Genomic DNA, 23,980 nt, shown 5'->3' on the forward strand with positions numbered 1-23,980 from the left:
AAATGCAATGGTGTGTAAATGTGATGGACAGTCACCTCCCTGAGCCAAGAGCGGGGCTTGGGGCACAGACTGAAGAGGCTAAGAAAAGCACTTGCCCCTCCCGTGCTTTCAGAGGGCTTCGGCCAGCTGCTGGGGGTCTCAGCCACAGATGAGGTTGTTGTTTTGACTCATCTGATGACCCAGGCTTGAGGTTGCCCACTCTCAAAAAGTTTATACCAGACTCTCATCTGGTGGGGAAGGCACCCGAGGAAGGAAAACTAAACTGACACACATTTGGTCAGAACTCGGCAAAGATTTGCCCTCTTTCTTCAAAGAGGATCCTCCCCACCTCTAGACGGGTGCACTGGGCACTGCTGGAGGGTCAAATGCCTTCTGCCTGCTGCACTGGGGGGCTTCCTGATGTCTGGGCCAGAGGTAAAACTTCCCTTCAGGGCTAGTGTTTTTCCACAATGACTTGGCTACTAACAAAAAGTCCCTCAGGGCCCCCTATGTGTATTTGAATAAAAATGATCATGAATAATGATTGACTGTCATCATCACTGTGCTTTGCGTTTACAGGGTAGGGAGGGCTCAAGCTCTGGGGACAAGACCTGGGGGCCTCCCACAGTCCTGTCTGGAGGAAGGTAGCTGGCATGCTTCTCCAGGTGAGTCTCAGAGCCACCTGAGGGGCCTGTCCATGTTCATACAGCTGCATCTCAGGAAGAGGAATGTCCAGCCCACCACTTTACTGTGGCAGCTCTCTGGACCCACAATCTCTCCCGGGCTAAAGCATCAGATACCCTTAGCATCATAGTTAAGAACTCAGCTTCAGGAGCCAGATTATCTGAGTCTGAACATGAGCTCTGCTATGCGACCTGGGCACAACCTCTCTGTGCCTAACTCATGGGGTCATTATGAGGATTACATGAGTTAACATATGGCGAATGCCTGGAAGTCTGGCATGAAGCAAAAGCTCAATAAATGCCAGCTTTTATTCACATTTACTATTACTTACTGGTGCTATTAAGTTGAACCAAATGGAATTGCTGCCTTTCCAGCATTTGTGACCTATAAAAATGGCAACTTCATATAGATGGGTGGTTTTTAATGGGGGTGGAGGTCCCCTCCCATCTCCTAGGGGACATGTGGCAATCTGGAGACTGTGAGATGGCAGTGCTACTGGCACCTAGTGGGTAGAGGCCAGGGATGCTAACAGGAGAACTCCAACAGCAAAGACTTATCCAGCCCCAAAGTCAATAGTGCCAAGGGTGAGTAGGGGGCCACCTAATAGTTTTCTACTATGCACAGATTTTTATTTTTATTTTTTTAACGTTTTTATTTATTTTTGAGACAGAGAGAGACAGAGCATGAACAGGGGAGGGGCAGAGAGAGAGGGAGACACAGAATCTGAAACAGGCTCCAGGCTCGGAGCTGTCAGCACAGAGCCCGACGCGGGGCTCGAACTCACGGACTGTGAGATAATGACCTGAGCCGAAGTTGGACGCTTAACCGACCAAGCCACCCAGGCGCCCCTGCACAGATTGTCTCAAAACATCCCTTTTTAAAACCAACATGGCTCCCACTGCCTAGAGAAGGAAGGCTCACTTCCAATAGGCTCTGGCCTCCAATTTGTCTCCAGTCTTGTCTCCTCCTGCTGTAGCCACAAAAGGTAGCCTATAACAGCAGGTCCTTCAACACTCTGGGTCTGGAATAACCTCTCTGCTCTCCCCACTAGGCAAACCCTAACACCTGCTCTGGGGAGTTTCTCCCAAAGTGCCTTTCTGTCCAGCCTGGCTGACCACGGCGGTCCCTGGTGGCTCTTAACTAACGTGACTCCCGGGTCCCCTTCCTAGAGATTACGATTCAGTGGGTTGGGTTGGGGCTCAGCCATACTTTCAGAAGCCCCAGGGGGCTCATGCTCTCCCTGGTGTGGAAACCACCGTGCCCTGGCAGGCATCTTTATTTCCAAGCTGTTCTTTGTTCTGTTACCACTTATGTACACTAACCGTTTGCAGGCACTTCCAGCTTATTTTATTAGCTGTGCTGTAAAGATGCTGGAGGGCAAAGACCTCTTTTTGGAGACTTGCTACTCGGAGGGATCCAACCCAGTGCCTTGCCCTCCAGAAATTCTAACTGGTGAATTAAACCTGAATCCAGGAATTTTCAGATTTTGCTGAACCCAAGAGTGACCTGAGGTGCTTGTTGAAAATGCAGATTTCCAGGCTCCAACCCCTAGCGGTTATGCCTCAGTGGCTTGGGCGAGGGCCCTGGAACCTGAATGTTTAACCTGTTTTATTATTTTTAAAAAATGTTTATTTATTTATTGAGGGGGGGAGGGGCAGAGAGAGATAGAGAGGACGAGGGAGAGAGAGAATCCCAAGCAGCCTCCACACTGTCAGCGCAGAGCCCAGCTCGGGGCTCGATCCCACAAACCCTGAGATCATGACCTGAGCTGAAAGCAAGAGTCGGACGCTTAACCCACTGAACCCGCTGAACCACCCAGGCGCACCAGCCAGCTGGGTTTGAAGCAGGTGTCCCTCAGCCTGTTTTCTGATCCTCCAACATGCCCAGCCTCAGGGGTCTCAGGCATGCCTTATGGAAGTTAATGTCCCTTTAATTGGTTGCTGGGACGCCTCCAGCCCCAGGACCCCAGGATACCAGGGAACACTTACACACATGCTGGCTTGTCTTCCTGCACCAAAAATCTGCAGGTTCCATGGAAGCAGAACTGACTGTGGGAATCTGGGCAGTCATTAAAATGGGACACCACAGCTGCGGCCACAGGCGGGTCTGCTGGGGAAAGAAAAGACATTTGGCTCAGATCTGGATTAGCCAGACACACCCACAGGTCCCTACCTCACTGATCAAGTTGCAGAGGAACCCTGATGGCTGGGATTTCTGGTCCCTACCAGCATTTCCTGGTCAGCTCTCCTTCACTTTCTAACAACTAGTCCAGGACCAGAGACATCTGTGTCACGTGCTTTCCAGCGGGGCTTTATTATTTACTTATCTTCGTAGAAAACAGAACAATCTCTCCAAAAGATTCAGTGCTATTCAGAGATACCAGAGCAGTTTTAGCTACCAGCGCGTTTAAAACCTATTACCTGCGTGACCTAATTTTACTTTTGTAAAGTGACTGTGATCATTCTCTTAAGATAGGCTTCATGAAACTCTGTTTTAAAGACAAGAAACTAGAACGTAGTTACAGAGGAGTTCTAAATAACCATTAAATTGATGCTGAGGAAGAACGGTTCATGATACAAAAAGGTGTTCATGACATATTATTGTAAGTGAAATTAGGTACATTTCCAATGTGGTCTGTATAGGATTCTACTTAAATAAACAGAAATTTAGATCCAAAGAAGTCTGGGAAAGCTATACATAAAAATGGTAGCAAGAGCTTCTCTGGGGCAGGGTGATTGGGAGGGATGCTGCCACGAAGAGGACTTAAAGCCCAGAAATCCATCTGGGAGCAGCATAGACAGTACTGGAAAAGCTGGGAGTGGGCGGGAAAGGCAGTGGAGTGGGGGGCAGGGATGGGTCCCCATTGCAGCTCTCGCACCTATAACTCCTAAGAGCTTGGGGTGTCACCAAACCTCTCAGGGTTTTCCCTCCTTGGCTTTCAGATAGGAATAAAAACAGCCAGCCACTGACCACCCTAAGGGCCTCACTATGGCTTACTTTATTAGACTCCAATAGCCCTGTTTTGTCCAAATAACACTTGAGAACAGTAGGTAGCTAGTTTACAATGGCATGATAGATGCAGTTGCCACTGCTTCTTTCAAAAGGTCCTCTTATGTTTGTGTTTTGGGGAGTGAGTCTTCCTCACTTATATATATACATATATATATATGTATATATATATGCGTGTGTGTATATATACATATACATATATATATATACATACATATATATATATACATACATATATGTATGTATATATATATATATTTAGAGAGAGAGAGTGTGTGGGTGAGCAGGGGAGGGGCAGAGGGAGGGAGGGAGGGAGGGAGGGAGGGAGGGAGGGAGAGAATCTCAAGCAGGCTCTCACAGACCCTGATGCAGGGCTCAATCTCACGAACTACAAGATCATGACCTGAGCCAAAGTCAAGAGTCAGACACTTAACTGACTGAGCCACCCAGGTGCCCTTCCCACTTATCTATCTATCTATCTATCTATCTATCTATCTATCTATCTATCTTGGCAAAAACATGTTCTTAGAACTCTTGCTCTTTGAGAAAAGGCAGTCCATTTCTTATTGTGGGGTTTTAGACTACCACTAAATATTAAAACCACATTGCTATCTCTCCAGGAATTGCTTCCAGAAGTATCATATTTGGAAATCTCATAATTCCAGTAGAAAAAGCAGAGGGTGAAAACTCAAGATTCCTTGATGCAGAAGGTGAGAGAATGCTTAGTGGCTATGAACATGGGGTTAAGCAGAGAGGGGTTCGAATCCTGCCCCTGCCACCTGGATGAAGGACTACTTGAGCTTTTTTAGCCTGCTTCTGCCATGGGGAGTCCACCTGCTTCCTGGGTGGCTCTGAGGGCTGAACTAGGCAAAAGTTGCTCAGTACTGTACTCAACCAATCGTCTGGTACATATCATTCAGCTGCTGCTCTTCTGTCATGATCACTGATAGTCCCAAGATGCTAAAGAACCTCCATATGCGGTAAGACCATTACTGTATATAATCTCTCCCTGCTGCCATAAATCCAGCGTAGTGTAACTAAAAGTCCAAGCGTCCTTATGTACTTTCACGTGTGAGGACAGGCAGAGATGCCCAGAGCCAGGTGGAGATGTCGACCCAGAGCTGCTGGCCAGTCTTGCTGTCCCTGTCTAGCAGCCGCCTCCAGGACATGTGCTCCAAGTGCCTCTGCTGGTTACAGTTACCTATGAGTCCCAGGCCTGGGTAGTCGATGAACGGGCTTGGTCACTGGCTGACAGTGGACACTGGGATGTTGAGGCTGGAAAGATCTGCTGCGGTTCTCATAACTGGCTTCTCTGTGTTCATCAAACTTGTCGAGGAGCAAATACAGAATGATGAAGGGCTAGTGAATCTAATTGGATGTAGACCCTGAAAAAGGCTTTTGATAAGCTCCACAAAAGGCCATTTAGAAGACTACCTCCAAGTGGCTAGTGGGAGTCCCCCGTCAGGGCTCAGAGTTGGGCTCTTCATACGTGGTCTGTGGACCAGCAGCTTTACATCCCCTGGAGTTCGTCAGAAAGCCAACTTCACAGTCCACACCCTAGACATACTGAATTAGGGTCTTGGGGATGGTGCCCAGGAATCTGTGTGACAAGCTCTCTGGGTGATTTTTTTCAAAAGTCAGGTTTACTGGGATAGAATTGATAGAGAGTACCTGTGCCCTTCAGGTGATTCTGCTAGGCACAGGCTGAGACACAGGCTTGTATCACACATGATACATCGGGGGTCTTGAAAGGGACCCTTTTTGGAGCTGGTCATCTGTCAGCTCTTCAAAATATAAATGACACTAAAACTCGAGATCTGCTAACAGTCTTTGTAGCAAAGTGTCAGGTCAATAGATACAAACTACCAGAAGAACTCTGGATCTGTCTTTGGGAGAACTACTCTCCAAAACTGATTGGTAAGGAGGAGACCCAATGCCATGATCTCATTCAGCCTGTATTTATGGATATTTTGCCTCATCTCATAAATGACTCAAGGAATCTTTATAAAAATAGATACCATAAAAAGGGAATGAAAATGGGAAAGGCGTGTGTGTGTGAGAGAGACAGACAGAGGCAGAGAAGGGGAGGAGAGGGGGGAAAGAGAGGAACCGAGGGAGACCGAGACGGGCAGTGCGAAAGGGAAGGAGAGATGAGGACAAAGAAAAATAAGATGGGGTGGAAAAGAGCAAAGAAGTTTGTATCTGGTTAGTACATGACACACATTAGGACACATGTATGTGCTGAAGCTGAGTGGCAAATGGAGCCCTATGTCTCCCAGCACAGTCTATGCAAGGGTGCACATGGGCCAGTAGATGTAAATGCACTTGTTTTGCACATGCAGGACAGGCTCAGCTTTGCCCGAGTCTATGGTCACAGAGCAACTTTTATTTGTGGCTGCCCTTGAAGAGGATTTAAAAAAAAAATTTTTTTTTTACCTTTATTTATTTTTGAGAGACAGAGTGAGACAAAGTGAGAGTGGGGGAGGGGCAGAGAGAGAGGGAGACACAGGATCAGAAGCAGGCTCCAGGCTCTGAGCTGTGAGCACAGAGCCCGACGCGGGGCTCGAACCCACAGACCGTGAGATCATGACCTGAGCTGAAGTCGGACGCTCAACTGACTGAGCCACCCAGACGCCCCCTTTTGAAGAGGCTTTTATGTGTTACCGTGGACAATATCCTCCTGGATTTCCTGGAGACCATACAGAGGCATCCGCCAGTGTAAACCCTCCCTGGGTCACCCAGCTCACTAAGAAGCCAAAGCCCAGGCAATGAGGAAGCTCCCTGCCACCGTCATGGGGATGGCAGCTAACGCACACTGGTTTTGCTGTCTGCGGTCAGAGACCAGGATGAGGATAGGAGTCTGATGTAGAACCCGGGCCCTGGCCTTCCATAATCCCACCTTCCTGACTTGGCCCAAGGCAGTGAGGTGCCAAGGGAGCTCGATGCCAGTCACCTAAACAATGCCAGATCATTAAAATGATGTTTATTTGTTTGTTTATTTATTTTTGAAAAAATGTTTGTAGAGCCCAACGCAGGTTCAAACTCGTAAACCGCAAGATCGTGACCTGATCCGAAGTCAGACGCTTAACCGACTGAGCCACCCGGGCGGCCCAAACAATGTTTATTTTTAAAACCTTTTTCCTGATCATAAAAGCGATACATCACTGTAGAAACCCTTTTGTAAATGCCAACATAAAATTAAACAAAAGCACCTTAGAGAATAAAACCCATTTTTATCCACCACTTAGAGAACTACGTCAGTACACAGTGCACATGTGCACTCATGTAAAATTACGGTTTCCTTCTGTTACTTGCATTTTTTCCCCTTGATATAATCACAAACATCTTAAAAGTGAGCATTTAGTCCAAGAATGTGCACAGGGTGAAGTCCTGGTCCCTGACCCCAAGAAGTTCAATGTGTGTAATGCGTAGGGCAGGTCCTGTTTCTAGTGTACTCTTGGCAGCTTTGGGGGACGTGACCTGCACTTGAGAAGAGAATCAAACAATGGTCCCCAAGGGTGAGCCACACTGTAGCCCTGAGCTTTCACGGAGCCATCTTGGTGCGAGCCAGCCACAGAATGGAGGCAGGCACTGGGCACGTCTGGCCCTAGGGGTGATGTGTGGCCCTCCGGGGCTCATGTGCCTAAAAGGCACATGCAAAGTGTGAAGCCACGGTGAGGGGCAGTGACTGTTCTTGTTCCAGGGCTTCGAAAGATTTTTTATTTATTTTTTTAATGTTTATTAAGTTTTGAGAGAGAGAGAGACAGAGACAGAGTGAGTGCAGGGGAGGGGCAGAGAGAGAGAGAGGGAGACATAGAATCTGAAGCAGGTTCTGTGCCTGACGCGGGGCTCGAGCTCACAAACCGCGAGATCATGACGGGAGCTGAAGTCGGATACTTGACTGGCCACCGAGGCACACCACGTTCCAGGGCTTCTAAAGATGATTGCCTCAGATACTGCCAGAATCGGCAGGGAAAACCCCAATACTGCAGCACGGTCAGGCCAGACAGACAAGACTGTTCCTACTGATGTTCAAAGCTTCCCCAAGGTTCAGGAGGAAAGGGAGTCTGTGGGAGGTTGGGGAGGGGAGAAGAGGGCTTACCACTTTCTGACTGTGCGCTGGTGGTGTTCATAGATCACCTCTCCAAACTAGGCAGGGTAGGTAGCAATAGGTGGAGGATTTGCTCAGTAATTTAAGTAAAAATGAGCTTTACTAGGAAACCTCCAAATTCCCAGCATCATCCCAGAGAATGAGTCTCTCTTTTTCCCTTCCTCCTTATCTTTCTCTCTCCCCTCCTCCTTTCTCTACCTTCCTCCACTCTCTTGCACCGTACCCTCTTAATTCTTCTTTCTCTTCTTTCTGAAAACTCAAAGAAATATCAAGAGAAGGAAGGAAAGGCCTAGATACTTAAAATGTAGAAAACCTCCCACTTAAGAAAGGAAGGCAGTGAAGGCTGACAAGCAACTCCAAGGAGGGCCCCCCAGAAGTCCAGGCAGAGGGGAGACCCAGCTGGCTGCACTCCCCAGGGCTCTGGACCCTGTGTTTGCCTCCAGGCCCCGAGCCTGATTAGTACTCAGGGCTGATCGGAAAACCAAATGCTCCAGTTTTCAGAACAGACCTCATACTGAGCCCATCCATAGCTGGAATTTCAAAGCTGCTGGGTTCCTGTTGCTCTGAAATTTACGAGAGGCCTCTCCGACCTGTTAAGCAAATGGACATCTTGCAGACACCACTGTTCTCCAGGGAAGCTGTGATAGCTTTGCCCAGAGACCACAGGCCCGCTAATAGGGCCTGGAGCCCAGCTCCACTCACGGGAAGAGGGTCTGGAAGAGCAATCGAGGGGCATGGAAACCAGGGATTCAGTTCACAGGAGGGGTCTCTCCGGCTCAGAAGGGCGGGGGTGGTAGCCATCTGGACGGTTCCCCGAAGAGCAGCATCCACATCACCAAGTACAATCACACCCCTTTCAAAGCAGTCCTAATTGGGCTTTCTGGGCTGGCCAGGGGGAGCCGGCCGAAGCGGCTGCTCCTCACTCTCTCCTCCAGATGTCAGAAGTTGCGGACACACTTGCCCTCTGCAAAGCTTACATCATTTATAGCCATTTCATCACTTCCTCGAATATCACGGCTAACTTTGTGACAATTTAATAACGACGCCTGGCTTTTTAGTAGGAACTTGCAGCCAAGGTTTTTGACCTGGGACTAAATATTTTCTCTTCAGACACTACAATGGCAAAACCAACTAATGCTTCTGGAATGTCTAGGAGAAAAGGCAGGAGATTAATTTAATGAAGATGGGAGTCGGCAAGCAGCCCCTGGTGAAGCTGGGGGAGTGTATGCACGTGAGACCTGCAGTCTGATGCTCCCAGGTGCCAGGCGAGAGTCGCACACGGTTCTAGGCTCAGTTCTCGGACGGGGGAGGCTTGCTTCAGGCCACCATCAGGCCCATTTTACAGGAATGACATTCCAAGCTCACATGAAGCAATGAATGACCCTACAGAGTTAGCGTGCGTGGGAAGGAAAGGCTGGTGCAGAGGCTTACATGCAGGGTGGCAGGAGTGCTAAGCCAGGGCTTAGAGAAATCAGTGGTATGGAACCCAGGTGCCTCTCCAGGTACAGACTGGTGAGGAGAAACTCTGGCTCCTGGGTGTTTGAGGGGTGAGAATAAAAACTCTGAGAAGATTTATAAGGGATCCTGAAGACGGAAAGCATGGTCAGTCTCAAGTGTGGCAACGCTGCTGACCTTTACCACAGAGAGGAATGCCCGCTAAGAAAGAGAATCAGTACGGACATTTCCTCAGGCCCTGTGAGTGGGCAGAACAAGGGGGCAGCTTTCAGACCAGCAGTAGAAACCAGGAGAGCGCAGAAAAGAAATCCCAGTCACGCTCACGGGAGTAGAACACAGCTTACTCTCCAGCACTACTGACCGGTGAGGGGATCAGTTTTGCGGTTTTGGGGATGTGTGTGTAGGATGAGATAAATATAATCATCCAGCTCATTCACTATTAAAACCAAGGCAGTGAATACCTTAAAAACAGATGTAAAGCAACTGGAAGACAGTTTGGCTTCAGAGGACTGTCACTTAAGAGAGAAGGGACATTCATTTTAATTAAGCAACAAAAGAAAAAAGTCACCGTAAGTAGTGCTGAGGTTCCTCCCCCCACTCCACTTGATGAGGTGTGTGTGGGGGGAAGGGGTGGGGGATGGAAGGCAGTGCCATTTTTGCCATTACCATCCCCCTCCCCAAGATTCTCAACTTCCTGAAAGTAACTCCTATATCTAAAAGATACAGATTTTTCCTATAACACGATCCCTGAACCCAGATTTACTGATTCTTCAGTAATCATTTCCCAAACTGGCTCATTTTAACCCTACTTGGCTTTCTTAAACCGGCTTTAGACCCTACCCACCCCTCCACCCCACTCAACGGAATAGACACAGCATCATCTCTTTAAAGCTCCAACCACCCTATGGTGTAAGCATTACTAGCCTCAAGGTTTAGATAACCTTGCCAATGGACATATAGCTAGAAAGTGCTAGAAGGTACTAGAATTGTAATTTTATCTCTGTTCTTTCTGATGTTAAGAGAATGCAGAGCTGCAGAAAATTAGACACTATTCAGGTCCAGGAAGAATGCTGGGAAGGCACACAATCTAAGTCTACAAATCATGAGGCAGTGAGGAAGGAGAACACTTGTTAGGCAGCTTCTGGTAATCAGAAAGGGGCACTTTTAGGAGAAACAAGAAGAAGCATTACTTTATTTTGGGGAAGAGTGGGAAACTACACATATGGAACTTATTATTCCCACAAGAGAGCAGTGGCTGAGAAACACAGATGCAAAAGAGATTTCTATACGTCCACAGACTATGGTTAACCGAGGAACAGCTGGCAGTAGGGTGGGGGCTGATTCACAGGATGGTACTCAGCCCCCTCACAAAGTACACCCCCACCACAGCCCCAACCTCTGGGCTAGGTGGTGCTCATGCCGAAAAGACTGGGAGCCTTCTGGCTCAGAGCAGAGTTACAACGGACTCTTGAATTGCTTTTGCAGCTTTAAACAAGATGCTGGGCGGGGGGGGGGGGGGGTGGGGGTGGGGGGGTGGGGGGGGGAAGTTCCTAAGGGAACATTTGAGCTAATTCAATTCCCTCTGTGATCATTTCTCTCTTTGGGTAAAATCCAAGGGGGGCATCAGATGTGATGGAACTGAATTCACAGAAGGGTATCAATAAAAAAGTAGAGGACGTATTTTCCACTTTCCCACAAAGATACTGGTTTTTAGTAACACAAGACACGTGTGTGTGGGGGGGGGGGAGAGGGAGAGGGAGAGATGGGAAAGCATATACATTCTGAGAAAAGTCACAGGTGGTATTTGACCCCAGTGAGGTTCATCCTGTTTGTGCTTCTATAGAAGGCAGAACCTGTATCACCTTTTCCTAGTCCAACACAGAAGAGAAAAGACAACATGAACACAGAATACTTTGCTAGGTTCATATCCCACCTAAAGTACCTGGGCTTGGAGTTTTTAACTCAGTGTGGATTTTCTGAGGTTGGATTTTGATGATGCTAATGATGACTTATTATTAATACTAGCTACTACTAATAAATTGTCTATAACTGCAAGCACTATGCCTAGCATTGTATATAGAGAATTCCATTTAATCCTCACAAGTCCCATTTTATCGATGAGGAAAATGAAGATGAAGGAGGTAAAGCTTGTTCAATGATGCTAAGTTAGCAAATGGCAGAGCTGAAACCAGAACTCATGGGCGGCTGTCTCTAAAGCTCTTGCTGTAATATACCACACTGTCACTTCAGAGGGTGTGTGTGTGTGTGTGTGTGTGTGTGTGTGTGTGAGAGAGAGAGAGAGAGAGAGAGAGAGAGAGAGAGAGAATATGAATAAATTGAGGTTAAGAAATCCTTAAGGGCACCTTCTGTAGTTAAGACAACTCTTCTATTTGATGAATAAACAAATCAGGAATTACCACGAGACATGAAATCCTCAGGACCATTTTAGAAGTAAAGAGCTAAAAGTTCCCCGGCGAAATGGCTTTAATTAGCAAAGAGGCTTTAGGAATCAAAAACACAATCTCAGCGTAGTCATGTGAAGTACAGGCTAGATCCAGAGTTTGTATACTCCTCTAATTATGCCCAGCATGCATATTTCAACATGGCCTCTGACTTGCACCCAGATGCCCCCAGTAACACTTCTTCCTCCCCTAAAGGGCACGAGGAAGGGAGACATATGTGTGAGATGCCCCAAATTGTCCCCAGACTGCAATCTAGACCCATTATAGATTAAAATGAGATGGAAATAGAAGGGGGATACACCTGACACAGAAGATTACCCCTCCCACTGAGTTCCTCTTCCTCTTCATCATCCTGTTTCTCCAGCCCGTAGGTTGCTCCTTCTCTCCCTACCTTGGCCTTAGTAATTTTCAGCAAAAAATCAATTAAGAAAATTGCAGGTCATGATTTTGCTTTGAAGACTGAAAACCAAACCTCTCATCTCTCTTATTACTTAATAATTTGATTTCAGAGAGATAGATCATATCTTTCATATCTGCAAACCAGAAAGCCCCTTATTCTAATTACATCCTCTTGGGTGTCAACCAGCATCTGAAACTTCATTTCAAATTTCCATTTACAAAGCAAACAAGGATATCTAGGTTTGGCTCTCATCGGCCAGCTTTGAACCAAAACGTGAATGGCTCTGGGAACTAGAGCCGAGTCCTGCTGGATGGGGATTTCTGTTTTGGCTTTGTTGAAGGAACAGCCCCGTTGGAGCCCAGGGCTACCTGGCTTTACAGTCTCTGTGTGTCTCTGTTCTCCTCTTTATTAATATCAAAATTGTTAGGTAAAGTGGTTGGCAGGAAATCCTCAATCCACCCTTAGGAAAAAATGCTTCCTCTTGTTGAGTCTTTGAACCATAATCCCTTCAAACCCTCCACACTGAATACATACAAGTATTACTGGGATGATTATTTTTCTAGAACATTCTATTCCCTCAGAACTTTTGACAGATGCCTTTTTCATTTACAGTCTGTAGATGTAGTCTGGGTGGACGAAGGATACTCTTCATTTTAAGTGAGGAAATTGAGGCATCCAGAGGTAAATTTAAGGCAAAGCTCAAGAGCCTTAAAAACACAGATGTGAATTAGTGGCTGGGAATTTGTCCCATGGCAAAAATGTGACTCTTCTTTTTTCATCCTGGTGTTACAGCGATGATATTTGGTTGCCCTTAGATAAAAAGCCCTCTGATCAAGATTATATTCCAGAGGGAAGATGCCTAGATTTTAAGGGAGTGGTGGTATTTATGGGCATTTTCTTTTATAATTTTCCAAATTTTATAAACATTTGAGTTTGAAAATAAACATTATTTAAAATTAAAACCTTGGGGTGTCTGGGTGGTTCAGTTGGTTAAGTGCTGGACTCTTGACCTGAACTCAGGTCATGATCTCACGGTCATGGGATTGAGCCCTGTGTCAGGTTTTGTGCTGAGCATGGAGCCTGCTTGGGATTCTCTCTTTCCCCTCTCCTTCTGCTCCTCTCCCCCACTCATGCTCGATCCCTCTCAAAATAAATTTACAAAGCAAAACAAAACCTTATATACAACACTATAAAGATAAAACACTATAGATATAGACACTATAGATAAAACACTATAAAGATTAAAATTTAAACAATTTTTTATTGTTTCGCTCAAAGGACTGCAGCTTTCTAGGAAACTGGCCTTAAGGAATCTAGATTTGGATCTGCATAAAACATGTTACTGTCTCACGTTTTATCATTAAAAGGGGATAAGGAAGAAGGAGACACAAAATAAACATTTAGAGAAGACAGAGGATGCTCAGATGAAAGATGTGTAGTAAAGGCTGAGTTCAGGCTCGGCCTCTAGGCATAGAAACCTTAAATGCTCTCACTATAAACAAACACCAGAAAAAATATGGCCGACGTGATCTACTCCATTTCTAACCCATATACTCACACTTTTTGTTTTGCTTTTTCAGTTGAAAGCCAACAACAGTGAAACTGTTCTATTGAAGAAGGCAGAGAATGAGAAGAAGGAAAATAACTAGTACGGAGATTCCCAGGAGTTTCCCCAAACTTGCGTTCCTTTCCCTGCTGGACATGGAGACTACATCTCCCAGCTCTCTTGCAGACAGGTATGGTCATGTGACCAGATTGTGGCCAATGGATGTGAGCAGAAGTGATGTGTGCTCTTCCCAGGTTTGGTCCATAACAACCTCTGTGAGATCTTTTTCTTTCCCTAGCTGAGGGTGGAAGGAGAGAATTCTTCCAAGGGCATGGAGGAGGGAAGAACCACTAGATGGAAATAGCCTGGGTTCTTGACTAACTGCATGGAAAGAAGTCTGCAAGGCTAGGAACACCTGCACAGACTTTGACATGAGCACGACATAAACAGCACTCAGGACTTATCTGTTATAGCAGGGAGTGTTACTCTAATGCCAAACCTGAAGTCTGAATAGCGTCTGGGGGGTTGGTTATGGAGTTTCTGATGAGGAAGAAATCCTCACAATAGATCATATCCCTTTCTCCCTTCTCCCATTGTCCTTTCTGGGAACTTCACCCAAACACTAACATGTCTTACAATTGATGTGAAGTCAATCTGGCCATGATTGGAAACCTCTACTTTGAAACCCTTGCTCTTCAGCTTAAAGTACGTCCTGTCTGTTCTCTAGCATAGAGAGGTCAGGTCAACCCTCACAAACCTCTACAAGGGTGGTAACAGTCTTTTGGGGGCCAGGAGTGACCCATCCTTGCTCTGAATGTTTATGAGATCAGCACTTGTACCTGTGCAAAGTATGGATGGAGCAAAGGTTGCTTCTTCAAGTCAAAGTCTGAGAACAAAACAAAATATAAGGCAGGGCTGCCACAATCAACAACAGACAGCACCCAGCTGTTTGGACCCAAATGACACAGCTGATGTCAATTTCCTGGGACATCACAGCCCTTTAGACAAAAATCACCAAGGCAGGATAGCACCATAACTACTATAACTTCAGTCTTCAGGAACCAGAAGGTGAATGCCCTATAATTTCAGTAAATTTCCATATCTTGCAAAATCTTAAATTAATACTGGGGGAAAAAATATGTGACTACCTGACCCAGAATATCTTGATAATATCTCATCATTATCACTGGGAGCTTTTTATCCATCCTTTAGTTTTACTGGTAGTGTATTCTATGTAAACAACTTTTATAGCAACTGCACAAAGAGTTTTATAGTTTGTTATTTAAAAAGTAATATGTGTTCATGGGGCACCTGGGTGGCTCAGTCAGTTAAGTGTCTGACTCTCGGTTTCAGTTCAGGTCATGATCTCAGGGTTCGTGAGTTGGAGCCCCACATCGGGCTCTGCACTGACAGCACAGAGCCTGCCTGGGATATTTTTTTCCAGGAAGGGAGGCATGTGAGGGTATGTCTACATAATGAAGCATTATATGTCTAAGAACATCTGCGTTCCCATCCAGATTCATGGCTTTGCATATGAATGGCAACTTGAGTCACAATCTGTAGACTCCATAGGCCTTCTACCATTTTATTTTTTTGTAATGCAAATTGTTAAATTACATTGAAAGCAATAGTTTTAACGTTAAGAACAAGTCTTTTTCAGCTTGAGAAAGTTCTCTGCAATTATTTCTTTAGGTCAACCCTGGTTTGCTTTCTCTTCTTCTTTTGGAATTATTATACTGTATCTTGCAGCATCTAGTTCTATTTTCTAGATTTGTTTGTCATGATTTTTGGTTTTTTGTCCTTCTGAGTTCTGGGAGATATTTACCAGGTCATTTTTAAATTTTGCTGATTTGATTTACTGTAATATACAATTCGTTGCTCATTGGTCCACTGTGAATATTCAAAATTGGTTGTCATATTTTTTATCTCCTTGCAGCAATTTCTTTTTTTTCTTTTTTCTTTTGGCCATTTCTTTTTTTTAATACCTACTTGACTAATAACCTGAATATATTTCAGATTTCTATACCAACTGTTCTTAGTTTTTATTTAAGAAAAAATTTTTAACATTTATTTATTTGTGAGAGACAAAGAGCATGAGCAGGGGAGGGGCAGAGAGAGAGGGAGACACAGAATCTGAAGCAGGCTCCAGGCTCTGAGCTGTCAGCACAGGGCCCGACACAGGGCTTGAACTCATGAAGTCGGACGCTCAACCGACTGAGCCAACCAGGCACCCCTGTTCTTAGCGTTTAATACACAGTATAATTTGCCTAAGTAAAGGGAATACTTTTTATTGAGGTATAACTGACCTGTTATATTAGTTTCAGGTGTACAACATAATGATTTGAAATGTATGTACTGCAAAATCAGCTCTAGAGTAAGTCTAACATCATCACTATACATAGTTACAGTTTCTTTTCTTGAGATGAGCACTCTAAAGATCTATTCTCTTAGCAACTTACAGGTGTGAAATACAGTACTAACTACAGTTGCCATGCTGTAAACTACATCCCTATGACTTATCTTATAACTGGAAGTTTATACCTTTTGACCCCCTTTATCCATTTTACCCATCCTCCACAATCTCTGCCTCTGGCAACCACCAATCTGTTCTTTGTATCTATGACCTTGTTGTTTCCCATTTTTAGATTCCACATTTAAATAAGATCATATGGCACTTGTTTTTCTCTGATTTATTTCACTTAGCATAATGCCCTCCAGGTCCATCCATGTTGTTGCAAACGGCAATTTTCATTTTGTTGTGTGGCTGAATAATATTCCATTCTGTGTATGTGTGTATCATCCATTCATACTGATGACATTTAGGTTGCTTCCATGTCTTAGCTATTGTAAATAATGCTTCAATGAACATGGAGGTGTATGCAGATGTCTCTTACTTACAGCTCTCTGGTATGGTTTCATAGATGTAATGTCAACTTCACTCCTAAAGACACATTTTGAGATTACCCAACACCTTCTCCTATCTCTTAGGAGTACAGACAGTTGCTGAAATTCCTCAATAATGTTCTCATATAATGAATCTTTTCACCTGGCAAGTAATTTCTTTCATCATCATTTTTACAGACAAAAATCTACATTGTTGAGTATGATGGGGAGTTAAAGTAGGTTCCATCAAAGACTGTGTGCCCCGCTCAATATTTTGGCTCCGGATAAAGACAGAAAAGGGACAGTTTAAATGTACTGGCTTCAAACATCTGAGGAATCTGTTGGGTAGAAGCAGGAGACCAAGCAAACACAGCAGTTTCCTCTTTGGGCAAGAAGGAATTTATTGTTTTCTTCTCTTGTTTGCCAGGCATCCATGCCGTACCAGGAGTGAGAGCTGACTGGGTTCATCATGAGGTGTGGCCTTCACTGGTGTCCTTTCTTGAGGCATCAGTAAGATCCAGACTGACCTCCCCCAACCCCACTGCCACATGGCCTGCCTTTCTCCCCATGCTCTGGCCTTCCAAGGTTGGGCTTTTGATGTGATTTTGCTTATGATAATCCCCTCACCTCCTCTTCCAACTGGAAGAATGGGTGCTGCACTGGGGCAGAATGGGTCCCATCTGTACACTCAGTGACAGAAATCCTTCAGTGCTTCTAGTACGGATAGTTTCATATTTCACTGATCACTCACTTCAGTGAGCATCCAGGGGCAGATGAGAAAAGGGAGGAATAAAAGTTCTCCAGCATTATCCAGGAAGCCAGACATTTCCTACCTTATGTGCAAACTGGGTGACTAATACAATAGTACCTCACCACCTCCACCACTTAAAAAGTTTCTCCTGGATGCTATTTAAAAACTGAGTGGATTATCTGTCTCCCAATGGGAATCCCCAGCAAAGTGGCAGCAAGAACTTTGGCATGCTCAGAGAGTAGACCCATTTCCCCTGCTGGACGCCTGAGCCTTACCTGGTCAATATCTCTCAGAACTGCATCCCTACCCCTCTCTTCAAGGTCTGCCAGATTCCCAGTGAGAAAAACCCAGTGCCCAGGTTTCTGCCCCTTCTGTCATCTAAAGGCTTTGCCTCATAAAAAGTTGCGAATTCCTGGTTTAAACCCCACAGGCTAAGTATAAACCGGCCACGTTGGAACTTTGTTCTTAAAAGCAGAAATGTTAGAGGAGTCCAGAAACGCCAAGGTCATTTTCTCTCCTAATAGTTTCTTGAGGGCATATTGGTTCAGGAACAAAGACCTTATATTTCAACAAAATGGTTCTTTTCCATCAAAAGTGAAATAATACAGGGGCGCCTGAGTGGTTCGGTCAGTTAAGTGTCTCAGTCTTGATTTCGGCTCAGGTCATGATCTCATGGTTCGTCAGTTCAAGCCCCACATTGGGCTCTTCAGTGACTCTGCAGAGTCTGCTTGGGATTCTCTGTCTCTGCCCCTCCCCTGCTCTCTCTCTCTCTCAAAATAAATATTTTTTAAAAATTCGTAATAAAAAAAAGTGAAATGATGTAAGTAGAAAAGCCCTAAAGATATCTCTGCCCGTTGGTTTGAATTCTGTCCTTGGAAGCCACACAGATTAAGCGTCCTTCTTCTAAACAACAAATCTTTCATCAAGGTGCAGTCAGCCACCAAATCTGAATCTTTGTGGTGATCAACTCCGTGTAATGGCCAGCCTCCAAGATGGCTCCTGGGATCCTCACCTCCTGGTGTCCATGGCCTTGTAATATCCCCTCCCATGCTGTCTCAGGGCGAGTGACTTCAGAGGCTAGGTCTCAAAAGGCACTGTAACTTCTTCTTTGCACACGCTCACTCACTTGCCTTCTTTCTCATGGCTCACTCTGGGGAAGCTGGTTGAGAGATCACCGGGGTGCCCAAAGGAGAGGTCCATGTAGCAAGAAACTGAGGGCTCCTCCCAAAAGTTATGTGAATGAGCCATTATCTGGTTTCCAGTCAAGCTTTCAGATGACAGGGTGGCCCCAGTGGACATCTTGACAGCAATCTCCAGAAGAGACCCTGAATCAGAACTTCCAGCTAAGCTGCTTCCGAATTCCTGACTCTCAGAGCCTGTGTGTGATGAATGTTTACCAATTTAAGCTGCTAAATTTTGGAGTAATTTGTTATACTGCAATAAATGACAAATATACCCTCCAAGTTCCTATAAATTCTCTTTACACGAGCAAACCCGTAAACACTTTACCTCCGGATAGATTCCGACTTTTTTTTAGTGTCCACCTTAAAATAGTCCACTACAGGGTAACAATGACAATAATAACATCAATAACAAAAACACTGACTAAATGCTTTAGGGGTTGGCCTCTGTGCTAAGAGTTTTATATGTACCATCTAGATTAATTCTTTAAAAAAATTTTTTTAATGTTTATTTTTGAGAGAGAGACAGAGACAGAGTGTGAGTGGGAGAGGGACAGAAATAGAGGGAGACACAGAATCCGAAGCAGGCTCCAGGCTCTGAGCCATTAGCACAGAGCCCGATGCGGGGCTCAAACTCACAGACTGCGAGATCATGACCCGAGCTGAAGTCGGACGCTTAACCAACAGAGCTACCCAGGCGCCCTTTATCTAGATTAATTCTTAGAAAAACCTATGACATCATAGCTCTGTTATTCTACCTATTTTACAGATGAGGAATACAGGTTCAGAGAAGTTTAGGGCCTTGCCCAAGGTCATGGAGCTAGAAGAGGCTGAAAGGAAATCTAAAAACAGGCAGTGTGACCCCAGAGCCCATACTCTAAAGCTCTGCGCTATGGGAACAGACTACAGTAGAAATACCATCTCCCATGACCTGATTTCTACACTAATATAACTTAATTCTCCAGCAATTTTGCTGGCAGTGCTGGAATGCTATTGGGTTATATCAGCTCATGGTCAATTAAGGCTTCTAGATTTTCTCCACATAAACTGTTGTCAAACTTGGCCTCATAGTCTTCCTAATTAAATCATTCTTTCCCCCTAATTAAATCATTCTTAACCTAAATAGTGTTAAGTGTGTCACTGTTCAATTTAACCTGGTTGATTGGCTTTGATCTACCGTGCCAGCAAAATACTTTTACTCTTTGAGTCTTTATTCTGTCATCCAACACTCCAGCTATCACTGTGGGCTTTGCATCGTCTGTAAATGTGACCCATTTGCTGTATAGGCCTTCTTTTCCATTTGTTCATAAAATTCTCAACAGGAGTGGAAGATAAATACTACTGGCACACCCCAGACATCCCCTCCCAGGTTAATAGGAATACATCATGAACATTTTCTGGGGATACTCTGGCTAAAAACTTCCTACCCTTCCTAAAAGCTCCCAGGTGAACCTAGGAAGGATATGCCTGGGGACCCATTCATTTAAGGAGGTCTCAGTCATTGTTCCATCTCACTGACCAGCCACCCTTTTAACTCACACTTCTCCATTCTGCCCTACTGAACACTTTGATTTTGTCATGTGCCTTGCTGAAATCAGGTTGTATTTTCTTGATAGCATTATCTTGGAAGCAGCATTTCCTTCATCAGTCCTATAATGCTAGAAAAGAAATAAAGTCAGTCTGCTGTAACTCAGTTTTGGTGGATCCATTCAGGGGCCCAAGTATTCATTCTCTGGTGCAGTAATTTGGTCTAGCGTTTTCTTCCAAGAACCATTAAATTTTATCATCTGTATTTTTTTTTAAATGCTTATTTATTTATTTGGAGAGCATGTGCACAGGTGCACACGAGTGAGGGGGAGACAACGAGAGAGGGGGAGAGAGAATCCCAAGCAAGCCTGAGGCAGGGCTCCATCTCAGAGACTGTGATAGCATGACCTGAGCTGACATCAAGAGTCTGATGCTTGACCAACTGAGCCACCCAGGTGCCCCATCATCTATAGTCTAAAGATTCTCCAGGCGTTTTTACTTAAAATCAGGAGCACATTTGCCTTCTTCCACTGTCTGAGCCATTTTCACATTTGCTACTGCTTCTTAAAAATTACCAACAGGGATGGAATGATATTTGCTACAACTTTCCTCAGTATACTGAAGTGTGATTCAGCTGTACCCTTGAAAATAAATGGATTTATAGCATTAGGTAGTCTTTTACTAAGATTCCTTCTATTATTTACTATCTTTGTTTTATCTTCTCTAATTTGAAGATCCTTCTCCTTGACAGAAAATATGAAAACAAAATTATAGTTAGGAGTAGTCTTTTCTTGGTTCCGTACTAACCGTATTTCACCTGCCCCAAAGAATGGACTTATTCCTTCCTTTTTCACTTGTCTGTTCCCAAATATAGCTTTAAAATGCCCTTTATTCGAGTGTGGCCAATCGTCATGTGGGCCATGCCTCAGTTTCTTCTGTCCTTCAGTTTTCCTGACATTCTTGTAAACACCTGCCAGCACCCACAGAAACACCTGCCACCCAGGAAGCACCAACATCCTTGTTCACTCAACAAAGTGTCATTCAATACCGTTCTTTGTCATACCTCTTGGGACATGTCTTTCTTTTGATCTTCTCTGCACAGCTTATTAAATGGTGCACCAGAGAACTACATCAGAGAACCCAGATGTACCTGGGTCTTTAAATGTGAATTCCTTGTCTTTCTCACGCACCCTCTGACTAAAAATTGGAACCTTTACAAGCCTTCCAACCTCCTCAGGCCATATTCCTTTTTAGAATTCTAATCATGGAATCACATCTGGTTTTTCTCTGAATTTTTGTAGATTCTGCTTTCCTGAAGCTGAACTATGTCCAGTGTTTCCGGCTTTCAAGGTTATAAACTTTAAAATGACACAGATATCAACCTGCTATCCTTTCTGGTCAAGATGCATTCAAAGCAACAGGTGTCCCTGTTGTCTTCTCTAACCTTTTGAGTAATGCCACAGCCAGCAGGTATGTAAAGAATTTTTCAGGTGTTCAATTTGTGGCACGCTGAAATTTCCAGAAAATGTACCAATCTGAAGTTTGCTGTCAAACCACATTCTACCTTTATGACTACTTTGTAATCAACATCCAGTATTAATTACTTGGATAAATCATCCACGGAGTTGATCTGTGATATGATATTACTTTTGACGTTCCCTCCTTTTAATCTTGAATCAAACATAGATGTTTCTGTTGAGCGTGTGCTCAACAATTTGGGGCTGCCTGGCAAACACTTTTCTACTTCCTAATAGCACACAGATTTTCTTTTTGGGAATTATCTTTTCCATCATGGGTTTACACTGGTTTAAGGCCACAATCAGATGCCCTACTCTCCCTTACATGCTCTCTAGAATTTGAATTTGGAGAAGACAAAGACACAGCAGAAGTGGAGGTCATGCATATAACTGTAGCATGTTGAACACGGTGTGTGTTTGGAAAGGGGTTCTCTATTTCCCACATCTTGGTTTCCTGGGGCTACCTTGGTTACTGTTCATTCCTAATTATGATTCTCCAGCTTTGTTTTTTTTTTCTGATTTGTGGGCTTCCAACAGCCTTCCAACAAGGTTGTTTTGTTCAAGTTAGAATTGATTGCTGTAACCAAAGAACCCTGGCTGGTGTGCTCCAGAACAAGGTACATTTCTCCAATGATGGATTCCAACACTGTTCCTTTCCACCAAGTCTCTGATGCCCACAGCATCCTGGATTACCTACTCAACTCACTGGAGTCATCTATTTCCATTTCCATTTCCCCAACAAGCTCACAAGGGACAGGGGAATTAAAATTTCAAGTTTAATCTATTGGCTGCCTCCAAGTGAGCTCTAAGCCTATAGTTATCTGAAGTCTTTTTATTTTTTAGAGAGCGTGCGAGAGAACACGATGGAGGGGCCGAGGGGGAGAGAGGGAGGATCAGTGTGGATCCTGACACAGGGCTCAACCCCACGACCCTGGGGTCTGACCTGAGCCAAAATGAAGAGTCAGATGCTCAACCAACTGAGCCACCCAGGCACCCCTAGTAATCTGAAAGTCTTAAGTATTGTTTATAGTAATACTGTGCTCTACATCATTACTGTTCTTTCTTAACTCAAGCTGTCTCTATGCAGGTAACATAACTTCATGGCCTCCTTTAATGTTTTGTGAAATTTCAAAACAGATTCAATATTGTATCTGAGAACTGAGAATCAATTCAAAGGACTGAGTGCTACTTAGTTTTCAAACTACATGGGGCGCCTGGGTGGCGCAGTCGGTTAAGCGTCCGACTTCAGCCAGGTCACGATCTCGCGGTCTGTGAGTTCGAGCCCCGCGTCAGGCTCTGGGCTGATGGCTCGGAGCCTGGAGCCTGTTTCCGACTCTGTGTCTCCCTCTCTCTCTGCCCCTCCCCCGTTCATGCTCTGTCTCTCTCTGTCCCAAAAATAAATAAAAAACGTTGAAAAAAAAATTAAAAAAAAAAAAAACAAACTACACCTGCTACCCTCTCCATAGCATCTGGTTTACAGTTTTGAGTCTTTCTCTCTCCTCCAAATTTCTGTTCAAGGACATACTTGTCAGGTGGGTGGCTCTTTTTGCCAAACCTGTACTTATTTCCCTGTCTTTACATGCTATAGTCCTTCTTCTGAAGGAATCTTTATAGGCCATGGTCGTAGTTTTTTTAAGTTTATTTACTTATTTTGTGAGAGAAAGACGGTGCACAAGTGGGGGTGAGGGGCAGAGAGAGACAGGGAGAGAGAGAGGGGATCCCAAGCAGGCTGTGCACTGTCAGCGTGGAGTCTGATGCAGGGCTGGAACTCACAAACCGCGAGATCATGACCTGAGCTGAAGTCAGACCCTTAACTGACTGAGCCACCCAGGCCCCCTGTGGTCGTAATTATATATAATGTTTGTATAGGCAGAAGACCACTTTGATGGCTGTGCTGGCCATTCTACATCATGTCTCAGATGGATGGTCAAGAAAAACCAGATACCTGCTAACTGGCTGCGTCAGGGTCAACACTACACCCTTGGATAAGAAATCACAATTCCTAACCATATTGTCTCCTCCTGGAATTGGGGACTCTTTAGGATCTTCTGCTTTCCCATGTATCAAGGTGATAGTATTTGAAAGGCAAAGGCTCACAGAGCAAGTAAGTCTCTTAGTTCATGTGTCCTGTTCATGTGTCATATATTCTTCCTAGCCTCCCAAGTCAGTAAGTCATTGCTTTTTACTGCCCACTGAAGTGGACCTTTTCTGCATGTGTCACTTGTGAGATACTTCATAAAAATGGGGAAGGGCTATATTTTGCCTCCAGACAACATAGCAAACATCCCCCCTGTAGACCTAGATGGTGAAACAATGAACATTCACATCTATTCCACACCAGTCCTTATGGGAAGGACCCAAGGAACAAGGCAGGATATTTCACCCCTTTGATCTTTGTTTGGGTATCTCCAGGGTGCATTCCTCCAACCACAGGGTGCAGACCCCAACCACAAGCATCTAAGAGGCCTCTCAAAA

The 23,980-nt window shown here is 44.8% G+C and overlaps 1 protein-coding gene across 2 annotated transcripts in view; it reads right to left on the reverse strand.

The window, feature by feature from the left end:
* TGFA (transforming growth factor alpha) overlaps nt 1-23,980 on the reverse strand; it is a 111,185-nt gene that overhangs the window by 20,778 nt on the left and 66,427 nt on the right. Inside the window, exon 3 of one of the 2 annotated variants that reach the window (XM_042981661.1) lies at nt 2,652-2,769. In XM_042981661.1, the coding sequence (XP_042837595.1) occupies nt 2,652-2,769 (118 nt within the window). Of the gene's footprint in view, nt 1-2,651; nt 2,773-23,980 lie in introns of both variants that reach the window. The other variant, XM_042981660.1, reaches the window with a different exon arrangement.

Source organism: Panthera tigris, chromosome A3 (assembly GCF_018350195.1).
Source record: "Panthera tigris isolate Pti1 chromosome A3, P.tigris_Pti1_mat1.1, whole genome shotgun sequence".
Taxonomy (NCBI): domain Eukaryota; kingdom Metazoa; phylum Chordata; class Mammalia; order Carnivora; family Felidae; genus Panthera; species Panthera tigris.